Source organism: Adiantum capillus-veneris, chromosome 23 (assembly GCF_014529385.1).
Source record: "Adiantum capillus-veneris isolate H3 chromosome 23, ASM1452938v2, whole genome shotgun sequence".
NCBI classification, from domain to species: domain Eukaryota; kingdom Viridiplantae; phylum Streptophyta; class Polypodiopsida; order Polypodiales; family Pteridaceae; genus Adiantum; species Adiantum capillus-veneris.
Genome location: NC_140953.1, coordinates 108,954,399 through 108,975,748, shown reverse-complemented (window position 1 = coordinate 108,975,748; position 21,350 = coordinate 108,954,399). Strand labels below are relative to the sequence as shown.

The following is a 21,350-nucleotide window of genomic DNA, read 5'->3' as shown; positions in this document are numbered from 1 at the left end:
AAGAGACCCCAAATTGGTCAGATTGGTGACCGAACCACAAAAAAAAGAGACCATGCCAAGTGGCCAAATGTGTCAAGACCAAGTAAAATGGGTCAAGGGATACATATGCTCATGTCTCACTCTTCAAACAAGTTTTGAGAGCTGAACAAATTGCAAATTTTCACACCCAGTACGAAGGATTGGGATGACATTGGAAAGAACAACCTTGATGTAGTTCCAACCACTAAATAGAGATGATTTTTCACGCATAGAACAACTCTTGTATGAATTTGCAGAGAGTTGTCTAAAAGGGGGATCAAGCACAACACGGTCCCACATATCTATGATTTCAAGCAAAAGGAGAACAAAATGTAGGCTCTGGTGGGACATCTACCTTTATGATAGGTGACCTAGAATCATAAATAAGTATAGAAACTGGCACACTATCTATCTCTACTGGCTCAGGTCTCATCTCTAGCATAGGAGCAATCTCACTAGTTTGTACCTAAGACATATTTAAGAATTTTGGGAAAAAATGCGTAATTTTGGGACAAAATTTTGTGAACCATGTTCTTGAGAGGTACCTGCATTATGCTAGGTTAGATCATTGTCAACCATTGGTGTTAAATTTGCTAGGTTGCATTGTTGTCAATGGTTGGGTGTCTAATTCTACTATTTCAAAGAAGTTGCATTGTGCTAGGAATCAGAAGTATACAAAGAACTTGGAAAATTTTGATGTTTAGATAGTATCAAGAGTATGTAAAGGAATGGGAAACATTGAGTTTTGAAATTTTAAAGCTAACATAAATGTAGCTAACATAGCTTGCCTTGTTCTAGAAGTAATGGTAGAATTTGAAGTAACTTGGAGGGGAGCCTTAGATGGTTAGGTGTGGGAATTTCCATTTTCAATGTCACTTCTTTAAAGCTAGTTATTTGTCTTGTAAAACTCAATTTTGTAATGTGTTAGTTTGTGATAGAGAAAGCATTTCTATTGTTTGTCGCACAATGAAAGAATAGGAGTCTTTTTTCCTTAAATTTGTATGTCCCAAGGAGTAGTTATTCTACAAGAAAAAAATTTAAAACTTGAGTTCTAGTCAAGTCAAAATGTTGAAACTTGAGTTAGCTAGAACACTCATTACAAGGTCAAACAACCCAAAACCAAAAGCATGTTGCATGTATAAATTGATAAGAGGTAGCCGACACTTGTACATAGATGAACATCACTAGAAATTTACAAATGGTAGTCTCACACCTTAAAATGGAATTAATGAAATCAAAGTTGATGTGCTAAAAATATGTCCTAGTAATTTTTGTGAAGATTATAGCATCATGCCATGTTTAATCTTGGTTTATGCTCGAGGAGCCACCCACCACTAAAATTTCATGCTAGAATTTGGTACTAGATTACGAGATCAAACAACCTAGAATTCCAAAATGAAGCTTTGTGTAGAAATTTACAAGTCATGTAGGAACTCAGTGGATTCTTTGTCATTGTTTTTGTATAGAGAAATACACCATAATATTTTTCTTGAGATGCACATACCTAGCCTCGTACAACTTGAAGATAAGGGCCAATAGTACCTCGAGGGATATGTGATGCATCCATTGCGAAACCTTATGATGTTGTGGTAGTTCACTGTGTGGGATGCATTTTGAGATTTTTTCTAAAACATCTTTTGAACATTTACTGGAAACTTTGAAATTCTCTCATACTGGAAACGAGAAGGATTAAAATGTATGTTTTTATTGAAAAACTTTCATAGCACTTCTCTTGTACACTGTTTTGGTAAGGCTCAAACTAGAGATTGAGGCTTCAAGAGCCATCCACAGTTCAAAATTTCGATTAGGTACTTGAGTTTTAACTTAAACATCCAAATTAGAAAACTATAAAAGCAAAAAAGTCAAAATTTAAAACAAGAAGAAACTTGCAAGAGATTTTAGACATTTTTGATGTAAGAAACTCGGACTTATGAGCTTCTGCATCAACATGGGGATCCTTTGCCCCAACAACACCAAGCTAGATATATGTGGTGTCGCCTTCACAAAAGCTCATGAGATTGTATGATGAAATATTATATAAACATACTTCTGATACATACTAGGGCCTACCTTGATAATTTTTCTTTTAATGGCTGGAATCTCCTAAGATCCCACTTGACGTATTTTGAAGAATGCAGGGTTGGTGGAATCTCCAAAATCCCTAAACTATGTTTAACGAGATTGACCCCATTACTCGTGACTACGAATAGAGGTTTTTGAGCTAAGCCAATCCACTGTGAAGGCTCACGTGGAGAAAAATCCATGAGCAATCTTTATTAAAACAGAGAAGCTTCCCTGCTTGGCTTGCATCCCTCTTTGACTGGCTCTTCCCCTCGCTTCCTCCTTCGCTGCCCATGCCCAATGCATTCTGCTCCTCGTGTCGTCGTGTGCCTTTGTCTTTGCAGCATCTTGAAAAGTTTGATTTGTTTACGCTAGGTTTTGAATTGTGTAGGACAAACTGGCTTTGATCGTTCTGTTACAACCACGGGCATAAAATTTTCAAAGGCAACAAGGCTCGAGCTAAAGTTCGAGGCCAGGGCTAGAAAAATACATTTTCCCTAACCAAAGAAATTAAGGGCAAACTTGAAGTTCTCCCCGTTTTTAGGTCAAAATTGGAAGCTTTTGCCGGTATTTATACTACAACGTGTAAATTTTCTGGTTTCCTGAAAGGCAAGCCCAAAATCTAACATGCATTTTATAGTTTCAATTGGTTAAGATACATTGGACCCCTCATGTTTTTTCTAACTTTCAGCAAGCTTGAGGAACCACAGAAAAGACACTACTGAATTTTGTCAAAGTTGACGGATACGACCGTCAAATTTGAAATTGAACGTTCGTTTTGATTTTTGAAATTAACGATGGAAAACCTGTGATGTGCTGCTGTTTCGCCGTGAGCTCGCCGTGAACTGTGCCGTTCTAAGCTTACACATGCGACTCGTTCTGTTCTCCATGCCCTCTCGCTGCTATGCTGCCGTGATCTCACCGTGAACTATGGCAAGAAACCAAACCGCGAGCTAAGGCAAGATACTAAACCTTGAGCTCGCCATGAACTTGTGACGACATGTCCTCCATGCCCTCTCACTACTGTGTTGCCGTGAGCTCACCATGAAGCGTGGCATGATACCAAACCACCTAGTGTGCTATGCATCGAGCCCCCCATGAACTTAAAGTCGCTACCTTGAGGAGCCATTTCACCTCTGTCAAGAGCATTCTTTATCCTGTGTCAGGATCTTTGCGTGCTTTCCTCTTTCAGGCGCCCTCCATGAGCTGCATCATAGAATGAGCATGAAATTTCGCCATGAACTCTGCCATGCACCTGTGATGACAACTGTGTTGCCGTGAGCTTGCCATGAAGGGTGGCATGATACCAAACCAGCCGCTACCTTGAGAAGCCATTTCACCTCTACCAAGAGTGTTCTTTTACCTGTGTCATGATCTTTGCCTCTTTTCCTCTTCGCCCTCCATGAGTTGCGGCATAGACTGAGCATCATCTTTCTTTCATGAACTGTGCAACCAAGAACCCGGGCTATTGTTGATGCCTGCATCGAAGTATCTTGTTATGCTATAGTTGTTTTGTGAACCTTGCCTTTGCATCATGATGTGCTTATTACACATGCTCAAAGAGCCTAGCAAAAGTTAGCCAAGAGCCCTAAAGGCTTTGCTGCCTACTACAACCGTGCACTATCAATCAATCGATGCTGGTTCTTGCTTCATCAAGATTGCCTTCAGTTCTTGTTGTGGGTGGAAGTAGCTCAAGGACCAAGGTATGCCGTTTCTCTTGGTCATAAGTCATGGTTAGATGAAGGTGTTGAAAATCATGAACTAAGTTGTTGCCAAGTTTTATGTAAACATCTTGTTATAGAATCCCTTCATAATAAGGAGTCCTTATATCACTTCTCTCTCTCTCTCTCTCTCTCTCTCCCTCCCCCCCCCCCCCCCCCCCCCCAACCCCATGTGTCTCTAGCTCATGAGGCTCAAACTTGAGTTTAAGCCTCATGACTTGGAGACTCGATTTTCAAGCCTCCTAAGCTAGATATTTTAGCGGAATTCAAAGTTTCTAGCACATGAGGCGGTTTGAGACTAGGTTCAAGAGCTTCTTGAGACAAAGACACTTGCAATACTCTTTCTAATTGAGAATTCAATTTATAGCACGTGAGGCTCGAGCTTAAGTTCGAGTCTCATGACCTGGATGCGTAGTTTTCAAGCCTCATGAGCATGCACTCTAGTATGACTTGTTCTAGTTGAGCATTTAGTCTCTAGCTTCATGGCTTGAACTTAAGTTTGAGACTCATGACTTGGACACTCAATTTTCATTCCTCATGAGCACTCTAGTAGAGCTCTTTCTACCTAGAAACTATTTGGAAGAGTTTGTATCTCACACGGCTTGAATTGATTCTTTAGCACATGTGTCTTAAGATTACACTCAAGAGCTTCTTGAAACAAATACACTTGCAATACTCTCTATAGAACCCAAGGCTCAAATTTAAGTTCTAGCCTCTTGACTTGGGTGCATAGTTTTCAAGCCCCATGAGTACTCTAGTATGGCTCGTTCTAGTTGAGCATTTAGTCTCTAGCTTTGGGGCTTGAACTTAAGTTCGAGCCTCATGACTTGGACACTCAATTTTCATTCCTCATGAGCACTCTAGTACAACTCTTTCTACCTAGAAACTATCCGGAAGAGTTTGTATCTCACAAGGCTTGAATTGATTCTTTACCACATGTGGCTCAAGATTAAGGTTTGAAGCTTCTTGAACAAATACACTTGCAAATACTCTTTCTAGTTGAGAATACAGTCTATAGCTCCTGAGGCTCAAACTTAACTTCGATCCTCATGACCTGGATGCTTAGTTTTCAAGTCTCATGAGTACTCTAGTACGACTCATTCTAGTTGAGCAATCAATCTCTAGCTCCGGGGCTCGAACTTAAGTTCGAGCTCCATGACTTGGATGTAGAGGAGGCAAGAGCCTGCGAGAGAGAAAGAATCTACGAGAGAAAGAAAGAGGTTGGTAAGCCAAAGATAAAGGTACGCAGGAGAGATGGCAAGAAATGACGGGCAAGAAAGAAGCCATTGATAGTTGAGTACAAGGAGTGCAATTACATATAGGAATGCTAGGCAGTTACAAGGCCACGTGATGTTCATTGGAATGTGGACTGTTGTACCTACTAGGATGCTAATTATGTGATGCTGTGGATTATTATTCCCACATGTCCCTGTAGGACACATCATCCATACAAAGGTATGTGTAGGTGCATAGTGAGAGATGAAATCTAATGTTTGATTTGGTTTGTACAATCATATTCATGCAAAATTGAAGTTGGTTCATCTTCAAAAAACTTCAACCTGGATCATTGTTTTACTTTACAATGAATAAGTTCAATAGCTTTGATTGCTGCTTTGGACGAGCTTTGAATGACTTGGCCAAAGTCCATTGTATGAGTGATTCATGAGCTTGTAAACCACACATTCACCCTCACAAATGAGATGAAAGCATGAATCCAAGTTTGGGTGAATCAATGTCGAGGATAAGGTGTATTGGCGGAAAGACGATTATAGAGGTTGGTCACCTGCTATAGGTATGGTGAGATGGATAGGACTGGGGTGTTGAGGGAGGGCTGAGGCAAATAGGTTTTTATAGGTTGTCAAGGAGTATTGTTAGCAATTTTGGCATTGTAAGGAGGTAGTTGGGAGGGAGCTACTCAAAAAACGGGGTTGAGTGATGATCAACTTGCCCATCAGGGTGAAAAGCAATGGAAGATAATGAGGATAGGCAAACATTTGGTGTTTGCAAGACACTTTGCAGCACTCTAGCTACCAATGAAAGAGAAAGGTCATTGACAAGTGTCAGAGGAAAGGGATTCAACGTGGTATCATTGACTTGAGCATCAGTGTGAAAGAGGGTTTCCCCAGGTAAAGGGTGGAACTGATGCTTAAGAGGGAAGGTTACAATTTATGTAAGCATAAAGTAAATCCAGCTTGAAAAATAGATTTGAGGAGGTATTCACACTAGATTCAAGGAGAGGCCATAGCTTGGATTTACTGAAATTCTTTGAAGGCTGGATAACATCGCTTAATGCAGGAGGCTTGCGAGGTAGCTCACTGCCAAAGAGATTATTAGGTGTTGGGCAGGTTTTAGTGTGTGGTTTTTTTTTAACAAAAGTGGCATGTGCAACCAACAATGAAAGAGGTGCTTTGATTACCTACAACCCATGGATTTCTCACATTTTCTGCATCGTTGTTGGGTCTAATCGGGGCAAGACTGGATCTAAAGACAAAAACCATTGTGGACATCATCAAATTGTGATACTAAATGTGGTGCAAAGCAATGCCATGTAGTGGTACATTCCCCAGATGCAGCATTGCTTGTAGCAGTAGCCTCCATTGTAACTTCTTCACACAAGAAGGTGCTAGAGGGGATCTAGTCTAATCAGGGTAAGACTAGATCTAAAGACAAAAACCATTGTGGACATCATCAAATTGTGATACTAAATGTGGTGCGAAGCAATGCCATGTAGTGGTACATTCCCCAGATGCAACATTGCTTGTAGCAGTAGCCTCCATTGTAACTTCTTCACACAAGAAGGTGCTAGAGGGGACCTAGACTTTGTCCTCAATGCGCAATATTTGTTCATACAAGAGCATGGTTGAGTGCACTGAGAGTGTGAGGCACTGAATGCCTCAAATGGATGGTAGCCTTGCTAGCTATTTGGCCATGTGAAGATACATGCATGGATCGCACTCAGGGAAAGTTGATCATGAAGGGGTTTTTGAACATTGCTTGTAGCCTTATGGCTAGAGCATGAAGGGGCTGCAATGTTGCCTACAACCAAATTGGTTTATGCCAATGAAGGCTTTGGTGGTGCAAACAATCAGGACGGATACTATTGGGTTGGCGGCACCTGCAAGGGACCGGTTTTTTGCAGATTTAACCAAACAAGTAATTTCAAAGGTAGCATGGACAATGCTTGCAACAATCCATGATTGGGTACATTGAACCAGAGGAGGTTGGCCTCAATGATGGTAGCGGAACCAACAACATTAGTGGCAAGGGGTTGGGTAGGCTTGAGGAGCTCCGCTTCATCATGGCATATAGGAAGGAGGCAACCACCAAGAGGTGCTCTCCAATGCCTGCAACAAGTAGCTAGAAACTCTAACAAAGCATGCGAACCATGCTTGAGGTCACATGATGAGACTGCAAGAAGGGGCTGCACCTTGTGTGAAAACTGAGGCAAGGTTGGAGGAGCCGGGAAATGTTGGGGCTTGAAAGCACAAGGTGATGCTCCATAACAGCTCATTGCAGGGAATCCCAAAGGGTCTTGACAAGATTTGTTGCCCAAAGTAGAAGAATCATAGGAGGCTGCATGATGGGGCTGCTCACAAAGGGTAGTTGCTACCAAGGGTATGTGTAGAGGCTACACAGTGGGGCTTCTCAAAGGGGAGCAAGGATTTTCTTCTTTGCGACCATGATACCATGTAGAGGAGGCAGGAGCCTCAGAGAGGGAAGGAATTTGAGAGATGGAGATATAGAAAGAGAGAGGTTGTTAAGACACGACAAAGGTACGCAGGAGAGATTACAAGAATTGATGGGTTAAAAAGAAGCCATTGATAATTGAGTACAAGGGGTGGAATTATATACAAGAATGTTGGGAAATTACAAATCCACACGATGCTCATTGGAATGCAGGCCGTTGTGCCACTAGGATGCAGATTAGGTGACAATGTGAATTATTATTCCCGCATTGGACACTCCATAGTCAATCCTCGTGAGCACTCTAGTAGAGCTCTTTCTACCTACAAACTGTCTGAAAGAGTTTATATCTCATAAGGCTTGAATTGCGTCATTACCGCATGTGGCCCGAAGTTATGTTAGAGTCTCATTGCCTAAAGACTCAATTTCTAAGCATCATAAACACTCTAATGTTACTCTTCCAAGGTGGAATCCATCTACAATCCTATCTGAATCTCTAGCTCATGAGGCTTGAACTTAAGTTTGAACCTCATAATTAGGAGACTCACTTTTCAAACCTCATGAGCACTCTAGTCAGACTCTTTCTAGCTATGAATCATCTACAAGAGTGTTGATCATGTTAAGTTCAAGAACCTCATGATCTAGAGTTTTTTGCAAAATGAGTTGAAAGCCATCTTCAAAAGTCTCTATGTCATGAGGATTTTGACCCTCATTACCTAGAGACTCAATTATTAATCCTCATGAGAGGAATCTCTCTACTTAGAAACTATCTGCAAGAAAATCTATAGCACTAAGCGTGAGAGCCTCCTGAGCTAGAGAAGTATTAAAAAAGTATTTCTAATTGAAATTCATCTTTTAAAGTCTCTTGACTCTTAAGCCTCAAGACGTAGAGACTCGATAATCAAGCCTCATGAGCACTCTAGTAAGACTCTTTCTAGCTTGAAAACACGTGCAAAATTCTTGTATACTTCATTGAGGATTGAACTTGAGTTCAAGCCTCATGAGTTAGAAAACCTTGCAAAACCTTTTCTAGTTGATAGCACACTTCATAAGTCTATAGCTCATTAGTTTGGGGCTCATGACGTGGAGACTCAATTTCAATCCTCATGAGTGCTCTAATAGAACTCTTTCTAGCTAGAAACCATTATCAAAAGTCTCTACCTCACCATGCTAAAATTGATGTGATCCTCTTCAACTAGAGACTCGTTAGTCTAGCTCCTAGCCTGGTAATTTTTGCTTCATCTTGGTCTGTGGGTTGACAAGTTTGGTATATAACGGTGTCAGGAGTTTTTTGGAGCAAGGGATTGCGCATATGTATATACACATGCATGATGCATCAAATAAAGAATTGCCCATTTTTCAGAGCCAGGTGGTTACGTGGGGCCCACATGTGTACAGGTAGGACATCATGTACATAGTGCATCAATTTTCACTATCATCAGTACCAGTGTGTTTTTTCTATAATAACGAGGATTTGGTAGCGCATAAAGCTTCTCAAGGAAGCTATCCGCGGGCCGATGACATGGGATCTAGTGGTGTCAGGAGGTCGAATGGGGTCAATACTTGCACGTGGATAAGTACGGACACAACGTGGGTGTTTCCTTGTGATAATTATGTAGACAGGTCATCATGAGGACCATCTTTTGGGGCCACTTCATGTGGTTGTGGGATGCATTATTGGAAAAGTTGAGTGCTAGGTGTGCGGATGGATGCAGCAGGGTGACAACTATGCACTGCGAGGTCACTTTTTGGCGTGTTTGGGGTCCGTTTGAGCTCAACTAAAAGGCCAAGGGTGCCCGAGTAATAAAGCTAAGTGTGGGAATTGAAAAACCTGAGAGAAGACCAGAAAAAACGTGGAGAGAAGAGGAGGAACAACCGCAACTGTATTTTTGCTGTTTTTGGAGCTTGTTTTGGCCGTAAACTGCTCATCTGAGATCGGATTTGAGCACTTTGACATTGTAGACTAGGGTTTTGGGCCGTTCTGAGCGCGATGGCGCTGTCCATTTTGCCAAATTACTCACTGTTTTTTTTCTGTTTTGGCTGTGTAAGTTTCTCCTATGAGCGAAGCTTCTGCTCCAATTTGTGATTGTATCTGGCATATTTTACCCATTTTGTGTGAGCTATTTGCCCTATTGGTGTTGGCCCAAGCTCAATTGTATCTAAACATCAGATATTATTCTCTTTTGAGCTGAGTTTTTTGGGTGTGTGTGTGTGTGTCTCTCTGTGTGGAGTGGGTAAATGGGTAGTCTCTCTCCTCTCACTCTATCGGTGTGTTCCTTGTCTCAGCCAGGTGGGTTGTGTAAGCTGAGTGGTGCCCCATAGTGTGTGTGTGTATCATCCAAGAGTGTGTGTCGGGTCATTATAGAGGCGTTGTGTGTGTTTTCATCCCGCTCACATTCTTTTGGTGCCCTCACTGAGGATCTTCTTCGAGTACCTTCAACTTCGGGATTACAAGTTGCAGATTACAGGTTACAGGTTACAGGTTACAGGGATAGGGACAAGTACATGTACAGGTGATTCACACAAGTACAAGTAGCTGGAGTAGAGTGATACACTAGTCACTTGCAGCTGCCGTGGGTATGCATCATTTGGGGCATGTTTGAGCACATTGTCTGTTGGTATTGTACGTTACTTGTCGAAACTGCCATTGTACGCCTCTGTGGAGCCATATTTGGTTTTATTTGGCAGTCCTAGCCATTTCTGAGACTTGGTCTGGAAGATAGTCATTTCTGAGACTTGACTATACGAGATTTGCATAAGCTTTCGTGAGAGGATCGATAGCGTGAGGTTTTATTGAGGTGGGGGATTCTCAAATGTGAGATGCTTTCGGTGATACAGGTGGCTGGAGCACCCTTTTCGTGACCTCGCCATAGGCTATGTACTAGTGATTCCTACTTGATGCTCGGGTTTTATTGTTGGCAGTTTATGAATACATATACAGTCTATATTTTGGGTTCTTACTGTTCTACTTCTGGGGAAACTCTGCCAAAAATTTTCCAAGTTATAATGGCTGGTTTTTTGGTCTTTTAAGCCATTTATGCTGTTATGCTACTGAAATTTTGGCAAAATCAGAGGATAAGATAGGTGTGCTTTCTTGGGAACTGCATGGTTGACGTTAATGGATGATCAAAATGGCCTTCAATTCACTCCTTTTCATTTAACTCAGAGAATCCAGATAAATGTTCATCTGTCCACGAAGATTTTTTTCCAGCAGCGCATAGTCTTTATGTTCGGGCCAAGAAGATTATGAGAGATCCTGGAATGTCCTTCGCCTGTTGTAATTCCAATGATTAACTATGAAAACTCATTTGTTGTGCATGTGTTTGTCCTTATTCAAAGACAAGCTCCATTGAAGTTTCTGGGGATTGAGCCAGTTAAAAGTTTTGGGTTCTTGCACTTGTGTTCAAAGGGGCTCTCAAAGCATCGTAACTTGGGTAGCCATGGCTTTCTCTTATCCAGAGTTTCATGGAAGAAGTGATGAAGATGTGGAAGAATTTTTAAGAAAGATGGAGGTTGCCTGCATTAGCAACCAGATTCATGACCCTGCACAGATGTTACGTCTTCTCTAGATTTGTTTGAAGAGTGATGCACGAGTTTGGTCTAAAGCATTTGAAGAGGAGTTGAGTCCACCTGTAAGATTGAGTTGGGACTATCTAAGGCATGGATTGGAAGTGGAGTTTGTGAAGATAGAATATCCCGACAAAGTGTGGCAAGAAGTACAAGGTTTGGTGCAAAAGGAAGGTGAGCCAGTAGATGCGTACATACGTAAGTTTTCATTGGCATGGGAGAGGATGTGCAAGGCCTTAGCACCACAAGTACCCCCGCCTGACATGATGAAGAAGGACAGGTTCTTGGTTGGTCTTTGGGAGAATATACGTTGGAGAGTGGAGCTAAAGAAGCCTAGGACATATGAAGATGCACTAGAGGTAGCAAGGAAAAAGAGTGGAAGCTGAGGAAAATGAGCCAGTTAGGGGTAGAGTCTTTGCCCATGAGGTCTGAGTTTTAGCCTATAAACTCTTTACAAGGTCGCATGCCAGGGGTTCATCATGAACCAGTGGTTTTTGTTACTCCTCAGGTTATGCCAGCAGTGGTCACTACAGCAGTGCAAGATGATGGGCTAAGGCAAGACATGAGGCAAGTGGTAGATTTAATGAAGAATGTCAGCCTAAACATGCTAGGTCAAGTGGGAAATAATGGAGGTCGAGGGAGTTTTGCAAATCAGCTAGGAGGTGAAGAAAGACCTAGGAATGGTGCTGGACAAAGCAATGGTAGGTTCTCGAGGCAGACGCCTACATGTTATAGTTGTGGAGAGTTGGGCCACATCAGCCCACAATGTGATAAGCCACCAAAGATAAGGGGAGACATGTATCCATTGCCAAGACAGGTGCTAACTAGGTCAAATGATTATGGCATCGAAATCAAGGGAGAAGAAGGAACCACTGGATTAACCTAGGAGGAAAAGGGAAAGAAAAAAGTGATAAGTGTGGTTACCTTGGAGAAGGCATCAAAGCCAGAGGATACATTAGTAATGCCTATTGGGAAGATGACCACAGAGGACAAGGAAGGAAGTGCCCCAGGTCCTAGTAAGAAGAAGGGAAAGGGCCATGAAGGCAAGGATGTCAAGGCCAAGAGGAAAAGAAGGGCTCGACGCAAGTTTCATGTTTCAGATTTTCCACTAGGGGATGGGCAATTAAGTTATGACTTGAAGGAGGATCTTACAAGCAGGAAGGCATATGTTACTTTTGGGCAGCTTATAGAGATGGTGCCTAAGCTAAAGAGACAGTGGAAGAGAATGGTTAACCCAATGGAGAAAGAGCCAGAGAGAGGTTCAGTGAAGGTGCTGGCGATGGATGAGATACTAGACATTTGTCCAATAGTAGATGTGTGACATAAAAGAAAAAATCTGGGACAAGGTTATGTGGATGGTGGAGCACAAATATGTGTCATAACACATTCAGGCGTTGAGAAGATGGGTCTAACAGTGACTGGGGTGTCAGGTTTTCGGATCAGATTGGCAAACCATCAAAAGGTAAAATGTTTGGGTGTTGTAAAGAGCTTAGAAGTGGAGGCATATGATGCAAAGGTAGTGGTTGATTTTCATGTGATGCCAGCGGGACTGGGAGCATATCCTATCATACTGGGCAGACCATGGTTACGCGCAGTGGGAGCTGTTCAAGATTGGTGACGTGGTACGATTAGCCTCTATGGAAAGACAGGTGCCAAGAAGCTATATAATATGGACACAGGGAAACGATTGGAGGAGCTTTATGAAGATGAAGATGAGTCTAGTGATGAAGACTATTTCACAGTGACTGATGAGGACAGTGACAGTACTACCAGCAGTGATGAGGATGCTGATGTTGCATTTCTTTTGATGGACAAAGAAATCCAGGAGTCTGGTTTAGTTGCATTTGCGAATGAGGTTGAAGATGAAAGTGAAGGGCCTTATGAAGTGATTGAAGGACTGATGCAAACCAAGGTTGAATTATCAAAGAAGCAGGAATTGATGACACAAATGATCAGTGGAGACCTCTTAGCTATGGAGAAGAAGATATATTTGCACATGCTGGCTAGTTTTCCTGATTTGTTCATTACTTCATATGAAGAGATCAGAGGGTTCAAAGGAGAAGAGATGCATATAGAGCTGAAAGAAGGTGCTAAGCCAGTGCGACAAAGGCTAAGAAGGATGGGTCAAGAGAAAATGGAAGCCTTGCGGGAAGAGGTGGACAAGTTATTGAAGGCAGGGTTCGTAGTCCCAGTGGAGACCACAGAATGAGTGAGTCCAGTAGTAGTCAATCCAAAGAAGGATGGGAAGTGGAGGATTTGTGTAGATTTTAAGCCCTTAAATGCAGCTACTAAGAAGAACCCATATCCTCTTCCATTCATTGATCAGATCTTGGATTCAGTGGTAGGTTATGAGAGGTACAGTGTGTGTGATGGTTTTTCAGGCTATTTTCAATTGAAGATTGCTCTTAAAGACCGCACAAAGACAACTTTTATTACGCCATGGGGCTATTATTGCTACACGGTATTGCCATTTGGGTTGTCAAATGGACCATCCTTCTATCAAGAGAAGCAAATTGGGTATTGGAACCTTTCATTGATAGTTGTGTTAAAGCTTTTATGGACGACTTTTGTGTCTACAGCAGTAGGGCTGAACACCATGAGAAGTTGCAGATTGTATTGGATCGATATGATGAATGTGGAGGACAACTAAATCCAAAGAAATGTCATCTAGCACAGCCAAGGGTAAAGTTATTGGGCCACATGGTGTCAGAAAATGGCATTGAGGCTGATCCAGACAAAGTTAAGTCTATTATTCTTCTTCCATCACCTACAAGTACATAGCAATTGGCAACCTTTATACACAAAGCGAAGTACATGGCGCGGTTCATTCCATCGTCTTCACAACTTATTTATCCACTACAACAAGTGGCAAAGCATGATCCATTGCAATGGGATGACAAGTGTGAAGAAGTGTTTCAAGAGGTGTTAGGGGGGTTGTCAGCCATGCAGGCTCCTGATTGGGAGCAAGTGTTTTATGTAAACCCATCAGTAGGGGATGATGCCATTGGATCCATGCTATTGCAAAAGGGGAAGGGCAGCCATTATATGAAGCCAGTGTATTGTGAAAGGCGAGTGAAGCTGGTAGCAGAGAGAAAATTCTCAGAAGTAGAGCTAGTGATGGCCAGTGTAATATTTGCTTGTCGACGATTTCGTCATTACTTGCTACCATGACCTTTTGTTCTCTTGACAAGTTACACCTTTTTGCCACAGTTAATTAATGGCACTAACATGTCAAATGTGGTGAATAAATGGGTAATTGAGCTGCAAGAGTTTGAGTTCTCTTTTCTAGTGGAAGACAGTACAAGAGCTACCCTAGCTGATTTGTTGACTTACAAGGAGAATCCCCTCCTTGTTAAGGAAGAGGTGGTGAGAAGGGTAGTCGAAGAAGTGCCACAGATTAGTAATGCATATGTGTTGTTCTTTGATGGCTCATACAAAAAGAGCCATGATGCAGCTTCAGGGGGTATAGCACTTTATGATCCAGAGGGGAAGCTAGTATGCAAGAGAGGGTTCAAATTGGATGCGCATAGTAACAATGAGGCTGAATATTCTACTTTGGAAGCCGGATTACACATTTGTTTGAAGCATTGGATTAGAAGGTTGAGCATAAAAGGTGATGCTTTGTTAGTTGTGAAGCAAGTGCTGGGTGTGTGGAAGAGCAAGAACACCTCATTGAAGGAAATGTGTTTCAGAATTAAAGGCATGTTAAAAAAGTTTGAAGCATGGAGCATCAGACACATTGAACGTGCTCTAAATGGAGAGGCACATGAAGCAACTCAAAGCATGATTGGGGAGCTATTTGTGTTGAGAACCAATTTACCTCTTTACCATGGCCGGGAAAGTTTTGGCTCAAGAAGAAGAGTTTTTGCTAACATGAATCATTCCGAAGGACATTCAAAAGTCTAAAAAGTATGGTTTTGTACGTAGAGCATACAGGTACAAATTGATTGGTGACGTCTTATACATGAAAGGGGCTGATCTTGTGTTGAGACGTGTACCTTGGCAGGAGGAGCTTTATAGAGTGTTGGAAGAGAATCATGAAGGTGCATGTGGTGGACATTTTTCTCTAAAGATCACCTTGCATAAGATCTTGCAAGAGGGGTGTGTATGGCCTAGTTTGCGCAAGGATGTTCACCATTGGTGTAGGTCTTGTAATAGGTGTCAAGCATTTGGGAAGAGAGTGTTGAAGCCAAAGCTATGAAAAACCATGATGGCGTTTGATGTGTTTGAAAAGTGGGGGATTGATGCAATCGGCCCGTTACCTAGCAGGGGTAAAAGCTATATTTTGACTACAGTGGACTATCTCTCTAGATGGGCAGAGGCTATAGTAGTAAAATAGATCACTGCAAAGGATGTTGCAAAATTTGTGTATGATGAAATATGTTGCAAGTTTGGGGTGCCATTGGAGTTACTTTCAGATAAGGGGCCAGTATTTAGAGCTAAACTGCTAGACTTTTTGTGTGTGAAGATAAAGATTAGGCACCAACATACCACTCCTTATTACCCGCAGTGTAATGGCTTAAGTGAAAGATACAATGGAGAGTTGGTACAAATCCTTTCAAAAGTGACAGAGCACCAAGGAAAGAATTGGGATTTGGAATTGCCTAGTGCATTATGGGCTTACCGTACTTCGGTGAAGACATGTACAGGGTTTACTTCATTTCATTTGGTATATGGAAAGGAAGCACTATTGCCTGTGGAAGTAGAGTTGCATGCAGTAAAAATGCTAGAGAAGTTGCTTGGGCCGCCTAGTGATGCATTCAAAGAGAGGCTCTTACAGTTACAAGAGGTTCAACTGGATAGGATGAGTGCATTGGAGCATTATGGGCAGATGCAAGATAGGTCTTTGGCAAAGATAAATGAAAAAGTCAAAAGCCTAAGGGTATCAAGAAGCATGACTTGGTTTTGTGCTACAACAGTAAGCTGGACAACACCTTCCAAAAGAAGTTTCAAATTAAGTGGGAAGGCCCTTTCAAGGTAGTGGAGTGTTTTTCGAATGGTACATATCAGCTGGCTAACCTAGATGGGATTCTACATAAGTCAAGGGTAAATGGATGGCGTCTTAAATTGTATCATGCCAGGTTCATGATGGTGGAGCAAGATGAGCTATCTGTGGAGCAAGAAATGCATGTGAGGAATGAGGAGACTTGTGATGCGGCGAGTCTCATATCTCTTTTTGCTGCTGTTGATCATGAACGATCTAGCAGGCTAGGGGATGGGCAAATTATGTTAGGAGTTATTTGGAGAAAGGGATTGCACATATGTATATACACATGCATGATGCATCAAATAAAGAATTGCCCATTTTTCAGAGCCAGGTGGCTACGTGGGACCCACATGTGTACATGTAGGACAACATGTACACAGTGCATCAATTTTCACTATCATCAGTACCAATGTGTTTTTTCTATAATAATGAGGAGTTGGTAGTGCGTAAAAATTCTCGAGGAAGCTATCCGCGGGCCGATGACATGAGGTAAGCAGGTGCGCCAGATGACATCTAGTGGCGTCAGGAGGTCGAATGGGGTCAATACTTGCACGTTGATAAGTACGGACACAACGTGGATGTTTCCTTGTGATGATTATGGAGAGAGGTCATCATGAGGACCATATTTTGGGGCCACTTCACGTGGTTGCGGGATGCATTATTGGAAAAGTTGAGTGCCAGGTGTGCAGATGGATGCAGCAGGGTGACAACTATGCACTGCGAGGCCACTTTTTGGCGTGTTCGTGGTCCGTTTGAGCTCAACTAAAAGGCCAAGGGTGCCCAAGTAATAAAGCTAAGTGTGGGAGCTGAAAAACCTGAGAGAAGACCAGAAAAAACGTGGAGAGAAGAGGAGGAATAGCCGCAACTGTATTTTTGCTGTTTTTGGAGCCTGTTTTGGCCGTAAACTGCTCATCCGAGGTCGGATTTGAGCACTTTGATATTGTAGAATGGGGTTTTGGGCTGTTCTGGACACAATGGCGTTGTCCATTTTTCCAAATTTCTCACTGTTTTTTTGCTGTTTTGACTGTGTAAGTTTCTCCTATGAGCAAAACTTTTGCTCCAATTTGTGATTGTATCTTGCATATTTTACACATTTTGTGTGAGCTATTTGCCCCATTGGTGTTGGCCCAAGCTCAATTGTATCTAAACATCAGAAATTCTCCTCTTTTGAGCTGAGTTTTTTGGGTGTGTGTGTGTGTGTGTCTCTCTGTGTGGAGTGGGTAAATGGGTAGTCTCTCTCCTCTCACTCCATCAGTGTGTTCCCTGTCTCAGCCAGGTGGGTTGTGTAAGCCGAGTGGTGCCCCATAGTGTGTGTGTGTGTGTGTATCATACCAAGAGTGTGTGTCGAGTCATTATAGAGGTGTTGTGTGTGTTTTCATCCCGCTCACAACGATATGGTGAAGTTAAGAAAATTTTTCTATGTGTTGAAAAGTTTCATATCTGATGCTAGTTGAAGATACATTCTTCATGTCTCCTCCAAAGTTTTGATATCTCTCTTTGAAGGGACTCATTTTTTTTTTTTGCTGAGCACTAACACTAGCACTTGGATGGAGACTTTTTGGAATCACAATATGTGAATCATGCTGGAATCACTTTTTTGTCTAGGAATGCAAGGTGATGCTAGAATACAAGATGTATTATTTGAAATCGACAATTCAAGAAAGCCAAAAAATATAAATAATGTGTCACTAGGACTACATATGTACTGGGTTAGCCCCGTATTATGAACTGCCTACATAACTAAGGGTGCTTGTTTATATCCTTTTGTTCTTCATTTGTTATCTTGGTGTTTCTAAACACCATCCTCATTTGAGATCCCCTCAACACAAAAATGCTTTAGTAGGTCTTGTAAACAAGTCCATTTTTGTTTCTCATTTGTTATTTCACTTTCTTAATACTGTAGTCTTCGATGATGCTTTTGAATCCATTGGTCTCTCTCTCTTTAAAACGTCTTGAAATATATTGTTTTGAGTGGTGCAATATTTAATGGAAGTGATATTTATTAAGTCATTGTTCTTTCATATCAACAATTCAAAAGTCATCCTCCAATTTGGTCACTGTACTGTGTATATACACAAAGCAATATAGCTATGTGTTGAGGCTATGGAAATCTATTAAGGCTAAATTTATGATACCAACCTCTAGTCACAATAGAATTTCCTTGAGCTGCGTTTGAGCCTCATGCCCACATGCTAGCTTAGGTGAGGGATGTGAAGCTTGAACCTAAGTTCAATTGTTAACTTAGTACCCTACAGAGCAACAACAAGCGAGGCTCGATCTTTATGTTTGAACCTCACATCCTTGTGCTATGCCCTGAACTAAGTTTGAGTATGTCCACTTGCTAGTTTAGGAAAGGCATGTGAGGCTTGAACTTAACTTAGATTCTTTTCTTAATATCCCACACAAACACAACAAGTGAGGCTTGAACTTAAGTTTGAGCCCCATTTTTATGTGCTAGTGCCTCATTTTTGTATGGCACAAAGGGTCCCCCCATAAAAAAAATTACTTGAGTTTTGAGTCTCATTTTAAAAAATTCCTAAATCTGTGGCACCTTCTCAGTAGAACAAGTAGCAATCTGTAGAGTAGTCACTCTAGGTGGCTCTACGATAGTTCTCTCTAGTGTACTCATCCTATCGTCAATTTGAGCATTTATCTCCTTCATTAGGGGAATTTTGAGGTCATTTTTGTGCCTTTTAGCGTGTAGAGAGAGAGTGGTCTCAACCAATGGTTGAAGAGCTTCCGTTACGGAACCTCTATTTTTGAAAACTCACAAAAAAAGCAAATATTCTATCTTTACCGCAACTTTGAGTTGGTAAATAGCAATGTAAACAAGTAAAAGTGCAAAGGCATTCAATAGCTGTCGCTTTTAGAAAGACGTACTTCTCATATTATATTGTTTTCATTTTGCACGTCGTCATCATAAAACAACGTTTGGATTCTATCTCATGATCTTTTCCAGATTTGAACCGTTTTTTGCACATTCTGCTTATTCTTCTCTTGAACTCAGGCTAAACTTCTCTGCTCATTTCTTTTTTCACCATGGAATCTTCATCACGATCAAAACGACCAAGAACTTCCATTGAAGCCATTGTCACTTACAACACGACCGATCAAAATGGAGAATGGATTCCAATAACTATACACAAAGGAACGTGGATACTGATGCAACAGAACAAGAGAATAAAGTCTTCCACCGAAAACTCTTTCTTGGGGGGATGGAAGGGCATTGTTAAAGATTTCAGCTTTGGCGACAACAAAAAATCAATCAAAGAGGTGCTGGTGCAGCATGTGTACATGCATAAAGATCTGCATATTGACTCAGAGAGTTCTGCTTTGCCATTACATAGACCAAACTGTAAGTCTCTTAACTTAAATTCTTATTTGTAATGCATGTTGTATAAGGTTATTTGTTGTATGGAATGGCAGCCAGTAGAATGTGTTATAAATATTCTGGATGTGTGTCATGGATCAATTGGTGAAGAAATATACAAGGGAAGGACTAAGGGTTCATTGGCAGAGAATGGAATATTCTTCTTTGACCATTATTATGTTCCACCTAGAAGGACTGGAGAACTTGGAGCCACAACTAAGCTAGACTTGCCTGATTTCAAAAGTGGAGAATGGTCACTCCCTAGCTCAAATACAAGTGAGGGCTACAGGTGCAAACTGTTTTGTGAGATTCAAAAGTGTTTGAAAGCAAACAGAGTAGAATTTCTATATTCATGCCCATTACAGTTTTTGTAGACTTCTTCTCTAATGCTGAAGTCAGAAAATCTAGAACAATGTTTTCAGTGAAGACTTTAGACTCAGCAAATGTACTTGAATTTGTGGATGAGGGTTGGAACACCAAAACAGTGAATGGAATCACTTGTAATGTGCAAGCTGGCTCAATTGCTTGCAAATACATGATAGGGACACAAAACTTCATTATGTCATTTTATTACAGAAGATGGCACTATGTTGGTGGTCAGCTAACTCCACTTGATCAAGACATGGAGGACTTCATTGACAGCCCAATAGAAGACATTGATATATGGGTAAACAATGAGCATCTGTCAATTGTAAAGATAAGAGGCATGTGTAGCTTACATCAATTGAGATTGGACCTGCAAAATGATGAAATTGAACTGCCCACAACATTCTGCTTTCAAATAAATGGTGGAAAGGTAACTGTTATCCCTAAAGGTCTCTTGTTCTCTTATTGGTTCTTTATTTAACTTGGGCTGTTTTTGTAGGTATCAAAAAGGAATGAAAAGAGGCTACAGTGCAAGGACATCTTGGATGGCATTGTACATTTGGTGCCTTGAACATCCTTTAAGGCAATTTTGTAACACATGACCTGCAAGGATCTTATTTGTATCACATGACCTGCAAGGATCTTGTTTTGTATCACATGACTTGCAAGGATCTTATTGAAATAAAGATCTAAAAGGATCTTTATTTTGTTATTGAAATGCAACTTTTCCAAACATCAATGATTTTACTTCAATGATTTGATTTTGTAACAGAGTCTTAAAACAAGGTGATCAAAATGTATTCAATTTCAAATATTTGCAATTACATAGACAATTGGATACAAGTGGGCTATAGAATAGACAATTGGATACAAGTGGGAAGCTTGATACAAGTGGGCTGCAAAAAGCTTGATACAAGCTTGATACAAAAATCTTGATACAAGCTTGATACAAAGGGCTATAGAATAGACAATTGGATACAAGTGGGAATCTTGATACAAGTGGGCTACAAAAAGCTAGAATAGTTTTCTGCCAGGAGTTTTCCTGTCCCTAGGGGTTGGTGCTTTTGCAGTGGGCTCTTTTGTCCTGGGAGATTTTCTTGTGGGCTCTTTGGCAGGAGGGCTTGAGGGCTGCTTCCTCTTTCTCTTATCATCCATCTCTTCACTTGCCTTTTCCTGCTCACCACTCTCTTCTTCCTCTTCACTTCCCTTTTCCTCTTCTAGTTTTGCTTTCCCCTTTGCCTTTTCTAGCTTTGCTTTCCCCTTTGCCTCTTCTAGTTTTGCTTTCCCCTTTGCCTTTTCTAGTTTTGCTTTCCCCTTTGCCTTTTCTAGCTCTTCAGCATCATCATCTTTAAATACCTCTTGCAGTCGTCCATTTGCTTCAATCATATACTTGATAATCTTTGCTCTTGTCAACCATACATGGTTCTCACTATAGCACTCTCTGTTGATCTATACAAGGCAATAGAAAGCAAGCTTTAGGAACAATAAAATGAGAAAAAATACAGCTAGCAAATATGAAATATGCTATACTTCTATATTCTGATTGTCATTACAGTATATGAAGTCCAAGAGGAGC

General features: G+C 41.3%; 1 protein-coding gene and 1 long non-coding RNA gene across 2 annotated transcripts; one reads left to right on the top strand and one right to left on the bottom strand.

Annotated features, from left to right (window-relative positions):
* Positions 1-1,946: 1,946 nt before the first annotated feature.
* LOC147428341 (uncharacterized) lies at positions 1,947-3,756 on the bottom strand. The gene is made up of 2 exons (XM_086497156.1): positions 2,886-3,756; positions 1,947-2,491 (listed from the first exon to the last, which is right to left on the bottom strand). The coding sequence occupies exons 1-2, from the start codon at positions 2,967-2,969 to the stop codon at positions 2,240-2,242; spliced, it is 336 nt and encodes a 111-aa protein (XP_086353282.1). The 5' UTR covers positions 2,970-3,756; the 3' UTR covers positions 1,947-2,239.
* On the top strand, positions 3,650-19,988 carry LOC147428340 (uncharacterized). Its single transcript, XR_015186020.1, has 2 exons — positions 3,650-3,782; positions 19,046-19,988. It is a non-coding gene; the product is annotated as an uncharacterized LOC147428340 (long non-coding RNA).
* The last annotated feature ends 1,362 nt before the right edge of the window (positions 19,989-21,350 follow it).

What these genes read in the sequence shown, in the direction of transcription:
- LOC147428341 (XM_086497156.1), bottom strand. Translation starts at nt 2,969, where the DNA reads ATGGAGAACAGAACGAGTCGCATGTGTAAGCTTAGAACGGCACAGTTC. An exon ending in GAAACAGCAGCACATCACAG is followed by an intron (nt 2,492 to 2,885) that starts GTTTTCCATCGT and finishes TGGTTGTAACAG; the next exon opens with AACGATCAAAGCCAGTTTGT.